At 42.9% G+C, this 24,457-nt stretch overlaps 1 protein-coding gene across 3 annotated transcripts in view; it reads right to left on the bottom strand.

Moving 5' to 3' along the window:
- Window positions 1-24,457, bottom strand: part of SASH1 (SAM and SH3 domain containing 1) — a 568,634-nt gene that overhangs the window by 185,426 nt on the left and 358,751 nt on the right. For all 3 annotated transcript variants that reach the window (XM_030198038.1, XM_030198036.1, XM_030198037.1), the window contains 3 exons: window positions 18,991-19,031; window positions 6,871-6,957; window positions 3,748-3,860 (listed from right to left, as the gene is read on the bottom strand). In XM_030198038.1, the coding sequence (XP_030053898.1) occupies window positions 3,748-3,860; window positions 6,871-6,957; window positions 18,991-19,031 (241 nt within the window). The remainder of the gene's footprint in view (window positions 1-3,747; window positions 3,861-6,870; window positions 6,958-18,990; window positions 19,032-24,457) is intronic.

Here is a 24,457-nt window from a genome sequence, read left to right as displayed (position 1 = left end):
ACCAGCTTACATGTCAGACCTGATAGACCTACCACCTAAGAATGCCAAAAGATTATCCCGCACATTCCTTGATCTGCACTTCCCCAGCTGCAAAGGAATGAAATACAAAATAATGCATGCATCAAACTTTACCTACCTGAGCACACAGTTATGGAACGCACTGCCACGCAGATTGAAATCGACATTCGAAAGAACGAACTTCCGCATACTATTGAAGACACATCTCTTTAATAAAGCGTACCACAAAGATCAACAATTGTGAATACGCACAACTCGCATATCTATATTCAGAACTTGTTTCATAATATCTGCTTGTACACTATGATTTCGTTTATTATGTTTGTTTCACTATCATCATGCTGACCAAGATCCTGCAATATCAAATGTTTATCTATTAACATTCCTCCGCTACTCATGATGTATTATAAGCCACTTTGAGCCTGCAAAGAGGTGGGATAAGTGGGATACAAATGCAATAAAATAAATAAATTAGCTGGAGTGATTTGGCCATCCCCACCAGCCAATCAAAGGGTACTGCAGTTGTAGAGGGGCCTGAGCCAAAAGTGGGGGCCCCAGGCTCCCAAGCCCCCCCCCCCCCATGGCTACATCACTGCTACAGACATTCACCAGTCCTATCCTTTCCCTTGTGCATTTCTCCCAGTTTTTCCCTTACCGCTCTCCTCTACTGATATCTTCCAACTTAGGCAGTCACTACCCCAGTCATGCCTCTACTCTATCCCACCACCTGATAAGCCATCCAAGTACTATTCTTCTTTCCGCCTATGTCTCTGATGCCTCCTAGCTCAATCTATTCAACGCCTCTGAACTCCTCCCACTCCTCAGTGATACTTCCCAGTCCCACACCCTGCTCTCCGTTTTCCTCCCATTTCCTAGCCTCTCCACCTCCAATGTCTTTGGGCCCAGCCTCCCTGAAGATGTTTCCTGCTCCCATTCTTGCCCTTTCAAGAACACCTTCACTGAAACCTCCAAGCCTCACAATCTCTTGCTCTTCTTTTGGGATCTTGCCAGGTATTTGTGACCCGGATTGGCCACTGTTGGAAACAGGATGCTGGGCTTGACGGACCTTTGGTCTTTCCCAGTATGGCAATACTTACGTACTTCTTCCCACCCCCTTTCCAAGGTCTCCCAGCCTCTGCTGATGCACACGAGTCCCATCCATCCTGCACCACACCCCCTCTGTTTCACTCCCCTTGTGGCACCTCCACATTCCTGAATTCTGTCTAAACAGTGACACCTCCATTGCCTAACTGCCTCTCTCGCCTATGATACTTAATACTTCCACCCCTCTGGCAGTACTTCTACCATCAGCCATGTCCCCCACCCTTGTGATGCTACTCCTCCTCCCTCAACAATTTATTTAGACCTAATTGACTTACCGGCACGAAACATCAACAGTTCGTCACGTACCTTCCTGAACCTCCACTACCCTAATTGTAGAGGACTCAAATACAAATCAATACATGCATCTACCTTCACATACCTCTGCACAAAAGCATGGAACAAACTACCAAACACTATAAAAATAACACGTAACTTAACAAACTTCAGGAAATTACTGAAAACACACTTGTTTGAAAAAGCTTACAATAAGAATCCTCCTTAGAACTTGATTATTCTATATCTAAACCAACCACCTACTAATCCCTCTAAACTGATTATATTAGCCATATTATCATATTTGTTTTCTTTTTCATTATGTGTTATGTAAATTATTCCACAGACATATCTTCCTTAATTCTCACATAGTAATATGTTAATTTAGAACAAACCTCTTACTCTGTTCATAACTATATCTTTTGCAATATAATGTAAGCCACATTGAGTCTGCAAATAGGTGGGAAAATGTGGGGTACAAATGTAGCAAATAAATAAATAAATTTATTCCTATATATCATTCTCCTTTGTGCTCCAGAGCTCACCACAACATTACAAAATGGGGTAAGAAATAAAGTATGAATTTTTATAGCCTTAGACCCACAGCCAAATCAGCTGGCAATGAAATAAATGAGATTGCGTCTTCCCGAAACACTAAAGCTTTTTACTATGAAAAGATAAATCTTACCATGCTTTGTTAACCATATTAGCACTGGGGTAGAAATGATGTAACATTCCCTCAACTGAGATATATTATAATTGGACTGACAGCAAAATGTTGAGGTCAGCTCTCAGTCTCATAAGCTCCTCCACTGAGATAAATAAAGTCTCATGAAAATACATAGTTTGTTCCATAACTGTTTATAATTTTAAAGAAGACTCTAGGAGGTCGTTTCGTAGTTTGCAGTTCATAGCCAGAAAAGGGACCCGCCTCTCCTTTATTATGATTGAAACACCTCCCTTAACATTGTTCTTGTTTTTTTCTTTTTAGACTCAGTAATTAGGTAGAAAATTTGAAAGAAAGAAAATATAATAAAGTAAAAAAACAAAACAGAAAGTATTGGCAACATGAGCTCAACATGTAATCAGAACATATCTACAATAATTTGTAGGCTATCTGTAGTTACTACTAAAAAAAAAAAGTGAACAAAACATTTAAACTGAAAAACTTCTGAAAATGTAATATCCTTTAGGAAAAAGAGCCCATGTGATGTTTCTTGAATCCTCTAGGGGGCAACAGTAAATAGCTAACCACAACATTGCACATGCTGCATGGTTGTGTCTTTCAACCATGCCTGCATGCACAAGGTTTGTCTGCAAACAAAGACAAGATACTTTATTCATATAACCAGTGTGTTTTTTTCTAGCAAAAAAGGTGCAGGTACTCAAATGCTAGGCCACTCTTCAAGAGTGGGGTGATCACTGAGGTACCCACCCCATAATAGCCAAACCCCATGCAACCAGTCACAGAATCTATGACGAGACAGAATTGGTGTGTGGACCCTGAGGTCTATCACTAAAACAAGGGTTCCATGGGTCAATTTTAGCAGACTGTGGAAAAGGTGCCGGTACTCAGTATCCCCAAGTACCCCCTCAAAAAAAGCCCTGCATATAACTGACATCCCCAGCCCCTCACATTAGATTTCTTCTTCAGATAACAGGGGAAGAAAAGGTGATCCCTGAGAGTGAAGTCAAGCCATTCCTCTACAGACCAAAAATTTGCTTGTGCACTCCTGGGGTGAGGGAATCTCAGCAGGAAGCTTAAGGACTCTGATATTTCCCAGACAAGTAGGTACTGCACGCTCTCTCTTTCCAAACCACCAATGTTCCCTCCTCAGTCCACCACATCTCATCAACAATAATAAAAATTTTATGAATCATATATGTAAGAGAGAGAGAGAGAGAGAGAGAACTATCATAAAGTCAAAATAAAATTCCCTTTTGAAACTGCTTCTTCAATGACCTGATGAAGGGAGAGGATAACTCTTAATGAAATGTCAATAATAAATTAAGTTAGTACACTAAACCTACAACTTGTTTGATGATCCTTATATCCACATATCCAAGTAGTCTAACATAGCAATCAATATTCCTTTTGGAACAAGATTATAAATCAGTGTGTCAGGAGTACAAAGGAAACTTACGCTCAGCCTGGGTAAGCTAGTGTGATTCATAATGACAAGATACTCAAGACAGATGTTCAGCAAAAGATACAAACCATCAGTTTTCTCCTTTGATCTTTTCTTGCAACCGCACAGCACAGTCACTGAAAGTCAACAGAGAAGTTAACAAACTAATTTGCCCCTCACGACACTGCATGAACGGAAGCAAACACAGCCAGAGGCTTCCTACCCTAGCAAGTGCCTCTTCTATGGTTATCATCTTCTCCTTGACCATCATCATCAGCTGGATCCGTTCTTCATCGCTCATTGTGATCTCGCTGGCCACATAGCCAACATCCTCCCCTGTTCAGGAGGAGAGAAAGTGCACAAGTCACAGGGGATAGCGACCACTTTCCTGCCTTAGTTAACCGAATGCTTATATGTTTCCAATTTGTTGAGGCAAGTCAGCAGAACACAGCTGGGAAAAATATGAGGCAGGGAATCAAATCAAAATAATGAAATAGGAAAGACAATTTCCCATAAAACACAGGTCTTAATTCACCATTATCTTTCAGAGCCTGATAATATGCTGTTTTAATTTGCAGCAATCGGCTGTTTGGAAGTAATGATATGTTTTGGTACAGAAATACTATTATTACTATGAATGGAATTTAGTGTAGATGCCAGAGGCATAAGACACAAAATTGTGGCAGTCTCCTCTGTTAACATTGCTCCTTGAAGAAGCTTCTTACATGTAAACAATCTCGGGCCCTCTCTCATATTCTTTTACTCTGTGGTGTATGTACATGTGAGTCTAGGGCTAGGTAATTCAGTGCTTCAGGGAGAGACTGCATTTTTGGTTGTGTGATCTCAGAGATGACCAGAAAAATAAAGCAGCAATCTGTCATTCCTTCTCACGCAATAACAGTGCTTTTTGGTATCCGCTAACAAACCAATGTATAGATGGCAGGAAATCACTGCTCTATGTGCATATAGAATAGATCCACTTATACCTTTCTAAAGCATATTTGGGAAGTGCCGAGACATAGCATTGGCAAGATAAATTCTGCAGCCCAAACTGCTACTATGGTAGCAAATGATGCACAAAGAAGTTTTGTGATTTTGGCATGGTGTACTTTGCTTGAACCCTCTGCACTGATTTTTGGTGTTAGTGATATGTGCATGTGTTCAGCCCAGCTGGATCACTGCTAAAGGAGAGTGTCCCAGCAGAGAAACTGGAGGTGATGAAGAAAGCTGAGAATAAGAAAATAAAATTAAAGGAGTTGCACTGGACCCAGGTACGATAGGAAGATCCCCTTAACTACTGAGGATTCCCATCCTTATAAAGCCTAATAAGCCACCCGAGAACCACAGAAGGGACACTGGATCTCAGGGACAAAATAAATTCCAGGGATCACAGACCCAAAGACTTAGGAGTTCAGCTTACTGGACTGACCTAAACCTGAACAATATGGCTTGCGACGATGTCGTCATCTTATACTGCATCAGTAAATGTATGCTGGGACACAGTTTCAGTCTTCAAATATAATTAATTGTTTCATCCTAAAACCTGCTAACCCTACACCTGGACCTTGGATAGGACTTTTCCCCCCTCAGCAGAAGATTTGCACATAAGGACTGAATGCACCAATGGAAATATAAGGAGATATTATTTGGCACTTTGGGGGGCCCCCTTTCTTGACAATTTTAGTTGAATCTACAGCGTAGGTTACACAAGGGAAGCATAGCTAAGGGGATGATTCACTAAAGCTTTTGCCCCATTGTGTGCTAATGAGAAAGACCTTGATGAATCAAGCCGTAAGTCCCCATTAAAACAAAAAGCAAATATTGGTTTTGTCCACAGCTTCCTCTTCCTCCTCGGGGCCCCAAATAAGCTAAGGCAAAAAGTATGAATTTAGAAATAATTCCATACAGTAGCAGCCGGTATGGGCCAGATTCAGTAAACGGCACTCAAAATGAGGTGCCAGGAAAAATTAGCGTTAAGTGCTACTGTACACAGGACGCTCTGGGCTGACCTCCCTTTACAGAATAGCTTATTGGGAAGACTGGATGGACCATACAGGTCTTTATCTGTCGTCATCTACTATGTTGCCTTCCTTTACAGAATACTAGCCTATCAGGGTATATATACGCCTACAATTTAGGCACAGGCACTTACATAGACCTGGTGTAATTGCAGATGTCTATATGCCAAAGATACGTATGTACTGTCTAGTATTCTATAAGGTGCATGCGCATATGTGCACCTCGCCCATCCTGACCCACGTATATGCCCCCTAGCTAATATACACTATGCAAGACAGACGTGTATTTACAGAACAGTGCTTAGGCGCAAATGACATATGTGCATATATGCACAGAAAAAACACAAAAGAAGGAGAAAGACCAAAACCTCACGGATGTATAGACAAAACAACAAAGAAGTGAGGCAAAAAAAACGGTGAGAACTTCCAAAGTTTTAAAGTATCTAGGTCCTTTATTGTAGTCATAGATTCAACACATCTAGGACCCAACATGGGAGTACTGGTTCAACACGGGCACTGAGATAAATTTAACATAGGATGCATTCTATCGGCATTTGCAATCAGTATTCTTACCGACATACGTTTACAGGTTTGCTGACCCCTGAGACAGGCTCACACGCTGAAACACGGCCGTATCGGGTCCTAGATGGGTTGAATCTGTAACTACAATAAAGGTCTTAGATACTTTAAAACTTTGGAAGTCCTCGTAGTTTTTTTGCCTCACTTCTTTGCTGTTATCATCTATGCAAAGATATATGCTCGTGGTCTAGTACTCTAAACATTTATGTGTGTAACATGTGCGAAAATGTTAGCACCTATTTTACAGAATTGCACCTTTATTGCCCAGGACCAGAGATTCAAGTTTCCTTCTTCTCTATACACGAGCAACAATCTCCTCTCCCAGACAATTTCAAAAGTTTGTAAGGTAGCCCACTTGCAAATGATTCTGTTCCATTCTCCTGGAGATGACTCCTGTAGGCGTTTCCTGTTGGCTCTGTTTGCTGGTTCTCTTAGTTTTTCATGCCCCTCTGCTCCCAACTCTCAGCTGTAGTTTGAGCGGGGCTTTTGGCCCTCTCTCCTTCCAGAGTCTGTCCTGCCTCTATTTTCCCCCCTCTGCAACTTTACTTGGATCTAGTTGGAGGTCTGTTTCATGCAACCTGTTTCACTGATCCCTCTAGTTAGCAGGTGGAGAATGTAGGGCTTGTTATTACAGTAAATGGAGAACTGATTTATTAATTCAGAACGCAAACAATCCACTGATATATCTGACCCTACATGATATAAATTCTATGACCTACTTTCTTAGTATCATGAAAGCAGTACAATACCTTTTGATGTCTGTCTCATTATCCCTCTTTGGTTTTTTCGGAAATTTTGCCAAAAATATTTATTTTTCTTTTTCCAGTCTGCTTTCCCTGAAAACAAACAAATCCAATCAGAGGAAAGGATCACAAGCAGATCAGCAAGGGTCTTACTTAGCAGTCAAAAGTTTTCTTTAATTATTTCAGTCTGACTCTGCCCTGACTTCTAACATTTATTTTCCAAGTGGCAAGACAAACAGATTTTTATGGACTTATTAGCTAGTGCCTGGTTATTTTTGACGGTTGAGTGTACACTGTTTTATCATTACAAAAAACATTTGTATCTTGAAAGTGTGTGAAGAAATCTGATTTTCAGCTACATAAGTGCTAAATTGCTGGACCAGTTGACAAACTTCTGACATGTTTTTCCCACATACGATTGCTATACATGATGAATTGGCAGTTGGAACGTTCCACTGTGAGGGAACTCTTATGCACTATGTTTTATTGGAGTGACTGCATGAGGAAATGTTTAAGAATTTGAAGGGTGAAGGTGTTTTAGAATATGTTAAGAGGTGAAAAGGTTACTGGTTACATGTCAACTATAATGTCAATTAAGAGACATTACATAAGAACATAAGCATTGCTATACTGGGACAGACCCAAGGTCCATCAAGTCCAGTATCCTGTTTCCAACAGTGGTCAATCCAGTCTGTCTCCTCTTCACTTCCCTTTATTCTCAGCCTGTCTCCCTTTTCCCTTCCCTTCATGTGTAGCCTATCTCCCCCCTTCCTTTTATGTGCAGCCTGTCTCTCCGCCTATCTTCTAGGCGGTTTCCCAGTAGCAGGTAAATTGGTGCTCTAATGTACATAACTACTTCTGAAGGTTACAGATATGGATGGGGATGGAGGAGATTACTTGTGGGGATGGGTGGGAATGAGTTAGATTCCAGTGGTGTGCCTCGACAATTATTGCACCTTGTAAGTGTGCCGTGAGATGCAAAAGGTTGATAATCACTGCTATATAACATATGAAAATGACAATAAAAATAATCGAGAGAGAAATTAGATTGTCACAGACTAACATTTTCTAGGACAAAACGAAAGAATATATAAATATATTAAACCTGTTCCAATTACATTTTGTTGCTTGAGATTCCCTTTCTTGTTTTTCCTTTTGATCTATTGTTAACCCTGCTTCATAAGATTCTGCTTTCAGTTCAAAACAGCAGCTGGGTTCCAGCTGATAGATTACGCTTTTGGGGACGTATCACAATCAAAGTAAGTGACATAAAAGAAATCATCTGGTTAGTTCATCTTCAGATACATTTAGGGTTCTTATAATTTTGTGCAGAAATGTCACGGTTTAATTCACCCATATTTGTTTTGGTTTCTAGAGTGTGAGCAGTAGAAAAATCCTGAATTATAAGGGGACCCCTAGATTTTGTCAACTAACTTTTTTGTTTATCAGTGAAATTTAAGAAATTTGACTAATGGGTACCAAAGTAAAGGTCAAGCAAAACTCTGCATAGTTAACTGCCAGCACTCGTTGCTTACTTACTTTTTGCACTATGCAAAAGTGACATCAGCGTGATGTCAGTTTACACTAACTGTGAAAATGGTGTTTACTGAAGAAGATAGAGTTATCATCAAGTTTTTGTAATAAACTAAACATTAGGGTGCAAAAACAACTTATTGTAGAATTTCCAACAAAACATTTGGACGTTGGGGGCTTAAATAAGCTTCTGAAAAAGGGAAATGGGACTTGAGCCTTTCTGAGGTTTTTGCAACTACATTCAAAGCGGTTTACATATATTCAGGTACTTATTTTGTACCAGGGGTAATGGAGGGTTAAATGACTTGCCCAGAGTCACAAGGAGCTGCAGTTGGAATTGAACTCAGTTCCCCAGGATCAAAGTTCACTGCACTAACCACTAGGCTACTCCTCCAATGCTGGAAGGGGGTAGGTGTGCAAGTTAGTCAGCAAATGATGCAGGAACTGGTTCAGGGCAAAAGTTAGCCTACCCTCATGTGGAAAGCTTTGCAGTAGAGCCAGCATCTACTTCAAAATTACCACAAAAAAAGAAAAAAGGATGCTATAATCAATGAGCACACAAGCTACAGAAAGCCAGGGTCAGGGTACCGGCAGTTTGAAGCAGAAGGGTAGTATAATGGATAAGGCATTGGCCTGGTAACTGCAGGTACTGGGTTTAAGTCCCATTGCTCCTTCCAATGTCACTGGGGCCTTCTGCTCACCCCTTGCTCCAGATGCAATCACAGGTTCATGCTGTCTTTAAGGGAAAGCCACTGCTGTCTCTGGGATTGGTAGGATGGAATTTTGCAAATATTTGGGTTTCGATGAAAAAGGAAAAAGGGGGGGGGGAACTCCCCCAAAAATTAGTTTCCCAAAACAGTGGCGTAGCCATAGGTGGACCTGGGTGGGCCAGGGACCATCCACTTAGGGCTCAGGCCCACCCAACAGTAGCACACGTTTAGCGGTAGTTGGTGGGGATCCCAAGTTCTGCCGGCTGAAGACTTCCCCCTGATGGTAACGAAAGCGCTACTCTCCACGATACCGACACCTGTGCATGCTTAGTTTTCAGCGCATGCCTGCTGCAGACTGCCAAGGTGGAAAGAAGCATTTTCCCGCGAGGTGAGATATTTTTTTGGTGGTGGGGGTGGGGGGTGGGGAGAACATTTGGTGCCCACCCACTTTTTGCCCAGGACCACTCAACATCTGTTGTCTGGCTACGCCCTTGTCCCAAAAAAAAATCAAATAAACATCAAAGGGGAAGTAGAAACAAGTGGCAATACAAAATCAACTACCTTAACTTGGCAGGACTTAGAAAATCACTTAATCAGGTGAGGGATTTAAACAATAAACCTGGTGATAGATATCATTCAATTCTTAATGTCACCAGAATTATAATCACTAATATTTTTATAAAAAAAATTTTTATGCTGTGCTCAGTAACACTGTCGTGCCCATTAAACCAAGTCAAACTCTGGAGAGGGTACACAGTCACCAAACATCATCGCACATACCCTTCCTTCCTTCCATTTTCAATGCGAGTTAAATACTCTGGATATTATATAATGAAAATACTTATAGAAGAATGAAACTTATATTAATTGGCGATGTGCGCTGACTGTAGCACCTCCAGATACCATAAAACTAGTGCTTTGTGATTAAAATCTCCGACTCCACAGTCAGTTAGTAATTGAAAAAGGTCACATAAGTTTTATGTATGTTGGACAATTGCTATGTTTCATTCCAATTGTTCAGTCTTGTACTTTATAGTGTATGTGACAACAGTATTAGGGTGTGGCAATGTGTATTGTTATTGCTACGTTTTCAACACATTTCTGCATGTTTACTAAAACTTTGACTTAAAAAGGTGCATAGAAACTCATTTATAAGGTAAAATGCACAGTTCCTTTTTTTTTTCTATTGGGACACTGCTAAAACTTTCCCTCACTCTAAGGAAAAATAGGAAAGAAGCAGGAACAAACACTCATATAAATCTACACTTTCCCTATTTGAAAATATTGATTAACGTTCTCTGTGCAAAAGCTGCTTTTATAGTGCCAGTGAAATGTTTCCCATGCTGGATTACAGGAACTGGAGAGTGAGAAAGAGAGTTTATAAAATAGCTCACTTCCACCCCAAGTGATTGGGGCTATTGATTGGCTCATATGGGCTTAGTTCCTTCGATATGAAGATTTTTATTTGACAAAGCTTACAAGTAGCTTTCTGTCAGAAATATTTTAATGTCCCAAATTTGAGTGAATCAAGCCATGATGGGGTTGCATCAGTTTAGCCAAATGCTGTGCTTTCCAGTGTGGAGCTGTATACTTTGGCTTTGATTTAAGGTAGCTTGGAACATAACATAAGAATAGCCATACTGGGGTAGATCAATGGTCCATCTAGACAAGTATACTGCTCCCAGCAGTGGCCGATCCAAGTCACAAGTACCTAGCAGAATCCCAAAGAGAAGCAAAATTCCATGCTAGCAATCCCAGGGATAGCAGTGGCTTCTCCTCTGTCTATCTCAATAGCAGCAGGGGCATAGCTATGTGGGGCCACGGGGGCCTGGACCCCCGTAGATTTGGTCCTGGACCCCCCTGCCGATGACACTCTCGACCCCCCCCTCCTGCCACCAACCCTCCCCTGCCGTCGCCGCGGGCTACCTTTGCTGGCGGGTGACCCCAACCCCCACCAGCTGAGGTCCTCTTGCTTCCTGTGGAAGGCTTCGTACAACGTGCAGGACGTCAGAATCAGAACAAAGCCTTGCGCGGGAAGCAAGAGGACCTGGGCTGGCGGGGACTGGGGTCCCTCACCAGCAAAGGTAGGCGACGACGGCGGCGGGTTGGCGGCAGGAGGGGGGTCGACAGGATCGTCGGCAGGGGGGGCAAAGTTGGTGGTGGTGGCGGCGGCGGGGGTCGGCAATGGCGGGGGGGGGGGGTCGACGCTGCTGGGGGGAGGCTAAAATGTGCCCCCTCACCTGGGCTCTGGACCCCCCTCCCGCTGAAGTCTGGCTACGCCCCTGAATAGCACGCTATGGACATTTCCTCCAGGAACTTGTCCAAGCTTTTTTTAAACTCAGATACATTAACCACTGTTACCACATCCTCTGGTAACGGGTTCCACTGCTGGAACATTTGACAGTATTTCCACGTAATTTCATTGAGTGTCCTCTAGTCTTTGTACTTTTTGAAAGAATAAACAATTGATTCAGGTTTATCTGTTGTACCCCACTCATTATTTTGTAGTCCTCTATAATATCCCCCCCTTCAGTCGTCTCTTTTCCAAGCTGAAGAGCCCTAAGCTCTTTAAACCTTTCCTCATATGGGAGGAGTTCCATCCCCTATATCATTTTGGTCACACTTCTTTGAATCTTTTCTAATTGCATGGTGACCAGAAACACAATACTCAAGGTGAGATCACTCCATGGAGTGTTACAACTGCATTATAGAATTCTTTGTCTTATTTACAATCTCTTTTCCTAATAATTCCTAGCATTCAGTTGGCATTTTAGGCTGCAACCTAGATTCTTTTCTTGAGTGCTCACTCCTAAGGTGGCCTCTAGTATCAGGTAGCTAAGATTTGGATTATTTTTCCCAATGTGCATCATTTTGCATTTATCCACATTAAATTTCATCTGCCATTTGGTTTCCCAGTCCTCCAGTTTCCTACGGTCTTCCTGCAATTTTTCACCATCTGCATGCATTTTAACAACTTTGAATATTTTTGCATCATCTGTAAATGTAATCACCTCACTGGTCATTCCCATTTCTAGATCATTTATAAGTATGTTAAATAGTACCGGTCCTAGTACAGATCTCTGGGACACTCCACTATTGACACTCCTTCACTAAGAAAAATGGTCATTTAACCCTACCCTCTGTTTTCTATCCATTAACCAGTTCCTAATCCACAGCAGAACACTGCCTCCCATCCCATGGCTTTTTAATTTTCTCAGGAGTCTCTCATGAGGACTTTGTCAAAAGCCTGCAGAGTTTCACTCTGAATATACACGGATCCTACCACTGCTGCAGGAATATTTTTACTCTGTGTACTTTGCAGCTGACCTACCCCAGCCCAATCCTCAGAACGGCCCATTTCCCCCATGGTGTGTGTTTGAATAAGGGGGTAGATTTTCAAAGAGGGATTTTCTGCAGGCGACTCAAGGAAATTCCTTTAATAATCGCACTTTCATGTGTTTGGCATTAGACACAGCAAAATAAACCTCTCAGAACTCTTGTCAGTTAGAAAATTATTCACCCCCCCTCCAAAAAAACAAAACAGGACGACATCCCTGGGCCTGTGTCATTACTTAGAAAGATTTAGACAATGATATTGGTGCCTTTCAGAGATATAAAAATAGGGGCACAATAACTTTATCAATTTAGAAAAGAAATGCAAATGTGAAAAGTGTGTGGCGCATGGCTCATGGAATCCCCTTCTGCATGCATGTATATGTATATATGTGTAAGTTTGTTTGCCATCTCTGTGTGGGGAAAGGAGAAAGCAGTTAGAATGGAGCATAGTTTTGGAAAGAATAAAAAAATAAAACCAAGTGTGATAATGCATAGAAATTATACATCATTTTGAGGTTATCGCAACAAGCAGAATATCAAATGACTGTTTCTATTGTATGTCTTTTGGATTCCTGTTAGGATGATATAGGCTATTTTAGAAACATCTATGTGTAAATATACAAGTTTAAATTATATGTGTGTAAATAATTTCAGAAAGCCACTGTTTACATGTAAAGAGCCACACCATGCAGCGATTTCAAGGGAACATGGTTTGGGAGGGATTAAAATCTACAATGTGTTGCCCATTTTACAAAGGGTACTCATGTAAGGAGAAAATTTTTTTTTATATCAGATCAAAGGCATGCGCATGTTTTAAGAGTGCTCATGTTGGTCAGGGCTTTACACGAGGGATTAAGAGAATCATCCTCCTTAATCCCATATAGTTTGTTTCTGGTTCCAGAATAAAAACCATGTTAAAATTGTGGCCTCACTACTTTAATTGCACACCGCCTTGAGTGAATTCTTTCAAAAAGGCGGTAAATAAATCCTAATAAATAAATTAAATAAATACATTACACTATTAGATGTCACTGTCAGCAGATTTCATAGGATGCCATTTACAGTTTAACCACTCAGTGCCACTGTCCTACAGCAAGAAGTATTAGTTGGCAGTACATGTAGCATACGTGATTCAGCAGGATTCACAGCAGAAATCACAACAAATACAATGAAATGTACAGATATGTGTCTGGTGTAGGGGTTAGGGTTGTGTGTCCTGAATGCAGGGGATGTGGGTTTAATTCCCATTGTGGGTGTTTGGGGTTACTGTTCTGTGTTCACAGCTGAAGAGTTGGGAGCAGGTCCACCAAAGACAAGCACAAATAGAAATGGAGATGCGGCAGTCCATGAATGATTTTCAGAGGACTGTAAACTAAAGGTGAACAAAGCGATGGGGCCAGATGGCATACATCTGAGGATAATGAAGGAACTAAGGGAAGTTCTGGCAGCTCCACTGCTTTTCAATGCTTTCTAGAGTCAGGAGTGGTCCTGGTGGACTGGAAAGAGCAGATGTTGTCCTTCTTCACAAAAGTGGAAGTAAGGAAGAAGTTGAAAACTACAGGCCAATAAGTCCGACTTCTGTGGTAAGTACATTAATGGAAACACTTTAAAAAAAAGAATAGTAAAGATTTTGGAATCCAATGGATTATAGGACCCCAGGCAACAAGGTTTCACAAGAGGCAGGTCTTGTCATACAAATCTGATTAATTTCTTTGACTGGGTGACCAGAGAGTTGGATCGAGGGAGAGTGCTAGATGTGGTGTATTTAGATTTTAGCAAAGCCTTTGACATGGTTCCACACAGATGGCTAATTAATTAAACTGAGTGTCCTCGATATGGGCCTTAAGTGACTGACTGGGTTAGCAAATGGTTGAGTGGAAGGCAACAGAGGGTAGTGGTAAAGGGAGCACATTCTGAGGAAAATGATGTTACCAGTGGTGTGCCGCAAGGTTCGGTTCTTGGGCCGTTTTTTTTTTAAGTCATTTTTGTAAGCAATATTGCTGAAGGGATATATAGTAAGGCTTGCCTCTTTGCGAACGATACCCCTGATGGTCTGGAAAACATGAGGAGGACTTAACAAAGTTAGAAGAATAGTCTGGAATTTGGCAGCTTAGATTTAATGCTAAAAAATGCATTTGGGCTGCAAAAACCCAAGGGAACGGCAGTTTAGGGGGTGAAGAACTTTTGTGCACAAAATAGGAGCGGCACTTGGGAATGATCATATATGATGATCTTAAGGTGGCCAAACAGGCAAAAAAGGTGACAGCGAAAGCTAGAAGGATGTTTGTGTGCACAGGGAGCAGAATGGCCAGTATAAGATGCCCTTGCATAAGACTCTGGTGAGACCTCATTTAGAATATTGTGTACAATTCTGGATACCGCACCCCCAAAAAGATATAAACAGGATGGAGTTGGTCCAGAGGGCTTCTACTAATATGGTCAGTGGTCTTTGTCATAAAGCATATGGGGACAGACTTAAAGATCTCAATATGCATACTATGGAAGAAAGGCAGGAGAAGGGAGATATGATAGAGATATTTAAATGCCTACACGGCATAAATGCACAGGAAGCAAGTCTCTTTCAACTGGAAGGAAGCTCTGGAATGAGGGGGCATAGGATGAAGGTGAAAGGGGATAGACTTAGAAGTAACCTGAGGAAATACTTCTTCATGCAAAGGGTGGTGAATTTGTGGAACAGCCTCCTGGTGGAATTGGTAGAGATGAAAGCAGTAAGTTCAAGAGAGCTTGGGACAAGTACATAGGCTGGGTGTGTACTAAAAAATTGGGACCCCTTGGCAGCTCTGCTCATTTAGCAGCAATCCCTTGTTTTATGCCCAGTTTTCATGAACTCTACCCCCACTCTTTTATGATTTTGATACCGTTTTACAGATTAATAAGCTCCCTCCTCAGTCTGTTTTTTAAAATTCAAACCGATATATCCCAATTGTCATTCACTGACTGTGTGGCCCTGACTTAAGATGTCTTCTTATTTCATGTTTAGGATCCGCTTCAAAACTATACAACCAATTAATTGCATAAATCTGAAAACACTAGATAGGATTTTGTTTATCAGGTGATTTGGACAAACTGTACCTACTATAGTGTCAGTATTATCCTTGCCCTTCAGGAATGTGAGTAAATTGCTGTACACTGATCCGTTGCTCTCCTTATGAAAGAAAGCTCTGATTCTCTTCCCAGGCTGCAAGTGATTTCTGCTGTGGTACAATTTTCAGCAGCTACAAAAAGGGCCTTTTCAGCGTATGGACAGAGGGGCTTTAAAAAAAAAAAAAAAAAAGAGGTATCGGTCCGATACTGAGCCCGCAACAGCAACTTTGACAGCACTGACTGTTGAGGGCCAGAATGTGGAATCAGCTTCTAAAGAAGATCTATGGTTTAATACATTATTTGCAATTCCGAAAGAAATGAAGGCTTTTCTATTTAGCAAAGCTTTTCTTTTCGAGGGGGATTGATTGGGGACTTTTTATATGTTATCAGAGATATTGATTATCAGAGATATTGAGTCCAGTTATAACTGGATTTTTTGGGGTTATGAGAGGGATTTTATGTAATGTATTGTATGTTTAGATAATTATGGATGTGATATTTTGTAAACCGCGCAGAATTTGAGATAAAGTGGTATATAAACTGTGATATAACTAAGGGGTACTTTTACTAAGGTGCGCTGAAAAATGGCCTGCGCTAATGTAGGCATGTGTTTTGGATGCGCGCAGGTCCATTTTTCAGCACGCCTGTAAAAAAGGCCTTTTTGGGGGCTGAAAATGGACATGTGGCAAAATAAAAATTGGCACATGTCCATTTTGGGTCTGAGACCTTTCCGCCACCCATTGACTTAGCGGTAAGGTCTCACGTGTTAACCGAGCAGTAATCGTCAGCACACGTACACTGACGATTACCACCAGGTTAGCGCCACATGGTAGAAAAAAATACATATTTTGCACCACGCATATCGGACGCGTGTAAAAAATGGAATTACCGCTCGGGGCACGTGGTAGCTGGGCGGCAGTTCTAAACTGACGCACGTTGGATGCGTGTAGGGCCTGTAACTAATTAACTTGGATATTTGATGCTGGGCCTAATCCAGGCACCGCCATTAAATAAATACCTAGATCATCTGTGGCTGTTGGATGCTATCCGGGTGTCGGCAGATATTCAGACTGGTACCCAGACAGCAACCCGGATAGAGATTTTAGCTGCCCTATCTTCATCTGGGGACTCTGGTTAGTGGACTGAAAATCGCTGCTAATCAGGTAAGTCCAGACTCAGCTTCCAGACTGCCCTGGCCCTATCCCGGAGAGCAGGGCCGTGCCGACACGGTAAGTGAGGTAAGCATGGCAGGAGGGCACCATCCTCTGGGGGGGCGCCCCGCCGCACCATGCTTACCTCGCCCTCTTCTCCCCAGATCCTTGTCCTTTTTTTTTTGTTTAAATTTACCTCTCCGGCGCATGGCAGCGTAGCGTTAGTGAGGAGGCGGCGCTCCCCCGCCCCGACGTGTCAGTCTCTTCCCTTCCCTCGGTTCCGCCTTCTTCTGACGTCAGAAATGACGTCAGAAGAAGGCGGGACACTGAGCGAAGGGAAGAAGACACGTCGGGGCGGGGGAGCGCCGCCTCCTTCTCACTAACACTACGCTGCCGCGCGCCGGAGAGGTAAATTTAAACAAAAAGGAAAAGGATCTGGGGAGAAGAGGGCGGGTAGTGTAGCGATCGTTTTCGGGGGGAGCGCGCCGGCGGGGCCAACTGCAGGGGGGCGCCGGAGACCCTAGGCACGGCCCTGCCGGAGAGCCTGGTCAGCAGGAGATAACCAGGTAGGAGCCTCTCCTTCTCAGTTATCAACCTTTCAGTATCACCCTCTGCATACTTACAAGTGACAACAGAAATGGCTCCAGTGGCACAAGCCAAAAGACATGTAAAGTCAATTTTCAGAAGTTATGCATTCACCAGCAGCTGGTGAATATATCATTCTACTACTCATATATCTTCAGGCAAAAAATGTCTAATTGCCTCAATACTGCCTGTAATGGCAGAGAGGGTGGAAGCCAAAATGGGACGATATTCAGTTGCTATCTGAATATGCTGGGGCCGATTATCAGCCGGCGCCAGGCAGCCCGCCTAACGCCGGTGCTAAACCTGGGTATTCAATGTTGGGCCATTTCCGGTGACCAGCATTGAATATCCAGTTTTTGATTGGCCGCTTTAAACTTAACTGGTCAAGTCAATATTCAGCGCTGGCCAGTTAAGTTTATAGCAACCAAAGATAGGCCTGCTATTTGGGCTGCCCAATTTGGCCACCAAACATAGCCGGCGATGCACTGAATATTCACGGCTAGCCAGTTACATCATGTGATATACCCAGTTAGCCGTTATCTCCCAGATTCTATATAGTAGACCTAGAGATCAGCGCCAATATCGGCGCAGATTCAATAACAATGCGCGTAATTTAACAAGCACTGATAACAGCACTAATTGGACTAATTAGAATTTACGCGCACAACTCGCTAAGTGTATTCTCTAAAGCTGTGCGCAGAATTTCTAATGAGCGCAGGTAAAAAGCAGCACTGTTATAGGCACGGAAATAGGCGTTTTGTGGGTGTTCTGAAATTTGCACATCTACTTACAGAATATGACTCAGTGCGCCTAAATCTACACGCTGGGATTTATGCCATGTTTTCACTGGTCTAAATAGATGCATATAGATTTAGGTGCTGAAATATCAACTAAGCGTATTCTATAATCGGCCCCTAAATCTAGGTGCCGATTATAGAATACGCTTAGGGCCCTGTTTACTAAGCCGCATTATAGGCGCATTAGTATCTTTAACATGCGTTAACCGTGTACGTGCCTACAATATCCCTTTAGGCGCCTACACGGTTAGCATGCGCGCTAATTGAAGGCGCATTAAAAACGTTAATGCACCTTAGTAAACAGAGCCTTCGGCACCGATTTCAGCGCTAATTTGTTAGGTGCCCTATATAGAATCTAGCCCTATGTGCTGGCTGTGAATATTCAGCGGGAGTTACCCGGATATCTACCACTCAATATTCGCGGATCGCTGGTTAAGTGCTATTTAATCGACCAGGAGTCGTTCCTGGCCAGTTAAATAGTGCTGATTATTGGCCAGGCTGTATCAAGGGCCAACTAACAGAGATAAGAGAGCAGCTGTGTTGCTGTTGTGTATTCAGTGCTCTTGCTGATCTATTGTGGTGGTAAAGCTGGTGCTGGCATTTACATTAAAAATGGTGACGGCTAAAGATTCTCAGTGGAGGAGTAGCCTAGTGGTTAGCGCAGTGGACTTTGATCCTGGCGAACTGAGTTCAATTCCCACTGTAGCTCCTTGTGACTCTGGGCAAGTCACTTAACCCTCCCTCCATTGCCCCTGGTACAAAATAAGTACCTGACCATATGTAAACTGCTTTGAATGTAGTTGCAAAAACCTCAGAAAGGTGGTATATCAAGTCCCCTTTCCCGCTTATAATTCCTAATTATATGCAATACAAAAAAAAACTCCAACACTGGAGGTGATCAACACTGACCTACGGAGCCTTCTTCCGAGCTTGATTTATGGAGAGAGAGCCTGAAACACAAAAGAAAGGATTATTGCATTACAGTACCACAAGGGGGGGGGGGGGGGTTCTAGGTGACTTTTTATTACCTACCCTTTTAAAAGAAAAGAGTTTGGTAGTCTACATTATAGACATTTTGTAACCAGGCATTTTAGTGTCCCCTCCCCCATCCTGATAATCATTCCTGTCTTCCTCCATACTTACTCACCATCCTCTCTCTTTCTCCTCCAGCTTGGATGGAAGAAGGAATTCTGCAGAACTGCTGTGTTTTTATCCATGGCTGGCACATTTCACTCATTTTTCCACCCCTTTGGGCGGTTACCCCATTTTTTCCATCCCTAGTTACGGCCCTTTCCTCACTGCGCAATTCATAGTACTGGGCATTCCTAGATTTGGCAATAGCCATTCCCATCAGGATGCATCTGCACTGGCAGAGCAGTATGAAGAAGCTTATAGTGTGCCTGCCCAGCCTGAAAACTACAGAAAGGGGTTTTCCCCGTACTTTTTTTTCCCCATAAAAACATTCTCCAAAGGTTTCCTGGGATCTCTGGCTTGGCTTTTCATTTGGTCGTTTTGCCAACATACCTATGTCAGTGCATTAAAGGCTCCTTTTATTAAGGTGCGCTAACAGATTTAATGCGCACTAACAATTACTGTGTGCTAAATGCTAAGAAGCTCATAGGAGTAAAATGGGCTTCTTAGCATTTAGCATGCGCTAAATCCATTAGCACACCTTAGTAAAAGAAGCCCTAAATCTTTAGCCATTCCACAGACAAAAACGTTTTTCTTCTTCCATTCACTGGCAGACCAGCTGTACTAAAGGTTATTGATGGCAATGATATTTGGCAATGATTTCCGTGTTGCCTGTCTGAAATACAAGTACCACTGCTTCCTGCTGAAGCTTTCAGTCCTGTCTTTATTAGAGGCCTATACAATATAAGTTCCCATCTGCTCTGAAGATGTAACACTCAGTACTAAAAAAAAAAACTTTCATTAATCCTTTCAAAAAGGTGTGCTACATATATATAAATTATATGTAGGAACATGCTCATATGTTTTCAAGGGACATACACAGACTCACTGGTCTTCAAAGTTGTCCAGGCATATAATCATAGCACAACTCCACTGTTTAAAGTAGTTCCCTCAAGTTCCAAATAATGTTTTTATACAATTATGGAAGGGCCCTTTTACTAAGCCGCGTAGGCGCCTACGCACGCCCATGTGCCAATTCAGAACTACCGCCCAGCTACCACGTGGCCCGGCCGATAATTTCATTTTTTACGCACATCCACTACGTGCACCGGAAAATATATTTTATTTTCCGGCGTGTGGTGCTAACTGGGTAGTAATCGGCAGTGTACGAGCGCTGACGATTACCGCCTGGTTAACACGTGTGACCTTACCACTAAGTCAATGGGTGGCAGTAAGGTCTCGGCCCAAAATGGACGCACATCAATTTTCATTCTGTGGCACGTCCATTTTCCGCCAAAAAAAAGGCCTTTTTTGCAGCTGCGTGGAAAAATGGACCTGTGCGCATCCAATACACGCATCTACACCAGCACAGGCCATTTTTCAGCGCAACTTAGTAAAAGGACCTCTAAACTTCTCACTTGACTTGCTAGATGAAATAAATGAAACGGGTCCCGACACAGTCCATGTTTCTCTGGAGCTGTTACAAGACACCCGCTGTCTAATCTTAAATCTCACATACAGTACTTTTAACTGAAAAACAGACGCCGGCAAAACATGGACCATGTCGGGACCTGTTTCATCCATTTTATCTAGCAAGTTAAGTGAGAAGTTTACAGAATCCTATATAATAATTTTCACCTCCAAAATTCTATGCGTCTGCCTGCATGTGTCCGTAACTTTCTTCACAGATGCGCTCCGAAGCCCTAGCTGATGTCACTAGACCCATTATGACACGTCCTATATAATTCTCATCCCCAACGTTCTATGCATCTGCCTGCCTGTGTCCGTAACTTTCTTCATAGATGGGCTCCGAAGCCCCGAGAGTTAGCAGCGGGAAGGGGGGCTCGAGAGGGTCGCGGCAGGGGGGTCCAGGGGGTCAGGAACTCCAAGGGGGGGGGGGGTCGGGAAATCGGAGGAAGGGGGGTCTGCAAATCGGAGGGAGGGAGGGCGGGGGGTCTGGAACTTGGAGGAGGAGACAAGAGGGGATGGGGGAATGCACCACCTGTACAAAAACTAAAACAAAAAACGGGGGGACGACCCTGGAACTCGGAGGGAGGGAGGGGGAATGACAACCTTGGAACACGGAGGAAGGGGGGGGGGACACTGGAACTGGTTAGGAGGGAGGGGCCCCAGGCACACACACACTCTCTCTCACAGACACACTCGCACCCAGTCTCACTCTCTCTGTCACACACACACACTCGCAGATTCACTCTCTCTCTCTCACACAGTCACTCTCTCAAACATACACACTCCAAGGAAAACCTTGCTAGCGCCCATTTCAATTGTGTCAGAAACGGGCCTTTTTTACTAGTTGTTATATAAAAACGTTATTTGGCACTTGGGGGAACTACTTTAAACAGTGGAGTTGTGCTATGATTATTTGCCTGTACAACTTAGAAGACCAGTTAGTCTGCATTTGTCCCTTGAAAACATAGGAGCACATCCCTACATATAATTTATATATATATAGTACACCTTTTTTAAAAGATTTATGAAAGTTTTTGTTAGTGCTGAGTGTTACATCTTCACAGCAGATGGGAACTTAGTATTTATTTATTACATTTGTATCCCACATTTTCCTACCTATTTGCAGGCTCAATGTGGCTTACATAGTACCGTAAAGGCGTTTGCCAATTCCGGTATAAACAAATACAGTAATGTTGTGGTAGAATAAGGTTCGTGTGTATAGACACATTAAACGAATTATAGAGAGGAAGAGAATCATAGAGAGGAAGAGTTATTATATGTCATTACGAGGTTTGGTTTTGTTGTGTTGCATTGATTCCCAATGTTGTGATGTGGGGAACCTAACACTATGCCACATGCATGATGAAGCAGTATTGTATAGTGTATTTACTTTTCTCATCTATTCTATAAAAAGTATCTCCGGTTTGGTTTTGTTGGTTTTATTAGGGGTCTGCCATGTGAAACGCACTTCACTGAATCATGCAGGCTAAAAATTTCTATAAACAAAGCTTCAAACTGAAGTATGAGATGAGGTGAGAGCAACATATTTCAAAAAAAGTCAACAACATTTCTACAATTCCTGTATTGAATCTAAAACAAGGTTCAGTAGATCTGCTCACTATGCTATCCAATTTCACGAAAACAGTTTTTGCCAAAGTCTCAACGTAGCTTTTGGGGTATAATACCTCTTATAAATACCTATGGTATTTATTTATTGGGATTTATTAACTGCCTTTTTGACAAGATTCACCCAAGGTGGTGTACAACAGATACAACTAGACATAAAATTTTCAATTCTGTTAAACGCGTATCAATAATACAATGACAAATATAAGAATAAATACAATCACTGAGGTCAACTTTGAAATGGCAAATTAAAATCTAGTAATAGGACTAACATGATATAGTTATTAGAAATATACACATTTAACAGTACTGCAGAACAATCATATAACACAAATATAAGTATCAGTACAATACAAACAATATCATATTAGACGGCATGGAAGAACATTCAAATAACAAAGATATAATATTACTAGTAAAAAAGGCCCGTTTCTGCCTTTGATGAAACAGGCCCTAGCCGGCACCGGACTCCCATACCCTCCCCATACGGTTGCGTCCCTGGTGGTCTAGAGGTACCTGTTCGGTCGGGGCAGAAAAGAAAGAACCCCTCTTTCCTGCCCGTAGCGGTGCTGGTAGGTGCCTTGCTGCATCGTGTGGGATTCCGGCTCTCGGCGTTTCAAAATGGCCGCCGAGAGTTGAAGTCTCGCGAGGCAGCTTCAACTCTCGGCGGCCATTTTGAATCGCCAAGAGCCGGACTTAGACACGATGTTGCCGGGCAGCTAGCAGCAGCGCTCCAGGCCAGGAAACCGGGGGTTCCTTCGTTCCTGGCCGTGCAAACAGGTACCGCTAGACCACCAGGGATAGTGGCGTAAGAGGAGGGGAGGTGACAGGGGGGAGGGAAGGTGATGAGGGGAAGAGTTTGCTACCGGGTGCGGGGCGGTACGTTGAAAGGGGCGTTGCGATGGGGCGAAAGGGGGCGGGGTGATGGGCACGTCTTCGGCTGCAGGTATTTTTTGGAAGGGGAGGAGTAGGGAAACACGCGCTCCCCGTGCGTTTTTTTTGCCTCGCCCTTGATGTCATCACGTGTGACACGAGGGCGGGGCATGCAGACATGGAGAGTGTTGTGGCTTCACCACCATGAAGTTACAAACCGGTGTGTGAGTGCCTGCAGTGACGTCAGTGTCCTCAGAACGTTGAGGGTGCGTTTTATTATAGTAGATGTCAGCATGATACCAATGAAACACCTAATAAGCACACATTAGAACATCAAATAACATATATATAATCCCCCCTCCCTTATATTCTGTTATCAGCTCTGTTAGTGCAACATCACAAAACCCATGTGCACCATCCATGAAGACGTCCCTCTCACAGAAGGGTACAAAACCAGCCAAAAGCTAAGCTTTGAAGTTTGAAGTGTGTGTGTGTGGGGGTGGGGGGAGGTTTGTGGTTACAGACACTGTGCATTACTCTCAGGACCCTTTACCTCCTTGTCCGCTAAGCTTCTGTGGATCAATTCCTTCTGAACAGGAGCTTAACGGAGATTGGGTGGCAACACCAGGTAATTGAGAAGCAAAACTAGTGCTGGGCAGACTTCTACGATCTGTGCCCTGAAACTGGCAAGGACAAATCAAGGTCAGGCATACATATAAAGTAGCATATACGAGTTTATCTTGTTGGACAGACTGGATGGACTGTACAGGTCTTTATCTGCCGTCATCTGCTACTATTGGGCTCATTTTCAAAAGAGAAGGACGTCCATCTTTCGACATAAAACGGAAGATGGACGTCCTTCTCCAAGAGACGTCCAAATCGGTATAATCAAAACCCGATTTTGGACATCTCCAACTGCAGTCCGTTGCAAGGACGTCCAAAGTTCAAGGGGGCATGTCAGAGGCGTAGTGAAGGCGGGACTTGGGCGTGTCTGACACTTGGACGTCTTTGACCCATAATTGAAAAAAACAAGGACGTCCCTGATGAACACTTGGACTTTTTCACCTGGACCTGTTTTTTTTAACAAATAAGGCACAAAAAGGTGCCCGAAATGACCAACGGAGGTCACTAACCCCCTCCCACCCTCAAAAAACATCTTTAAAAATATGTCGTGCCAGCCTCAGCTGTCATACTCAGGCCCATGACAGCGCATGAAGGTCCCAGGAGCAGTTTTAGTGGGTACTGCAGTGCACTTCAGACAGGCGGACCCAGGCCC

The sequence above is a fragment of the Microcaecilia unicolor genome, chromosome 3, assembly GCF_901765095.1.
Source record: "Microcaecilia unicolor chromosome 3, aMicUni1.1, whole genome shotgun sequence".
In the NCBI taxonomy this organism is placed as follows: domain Eukaryota; kingdom Metazoa; phylum Chordata; class Amphibia; order Gymnophiona; family Siphonopidae; genus Microcaecilia; species Microcaecilia unicolor.
The sequence above is the reverse complement of the archived record's forward strand: the minus strand, read 5'-3'. Positions and strand labels throughout refer to the sequence as shown.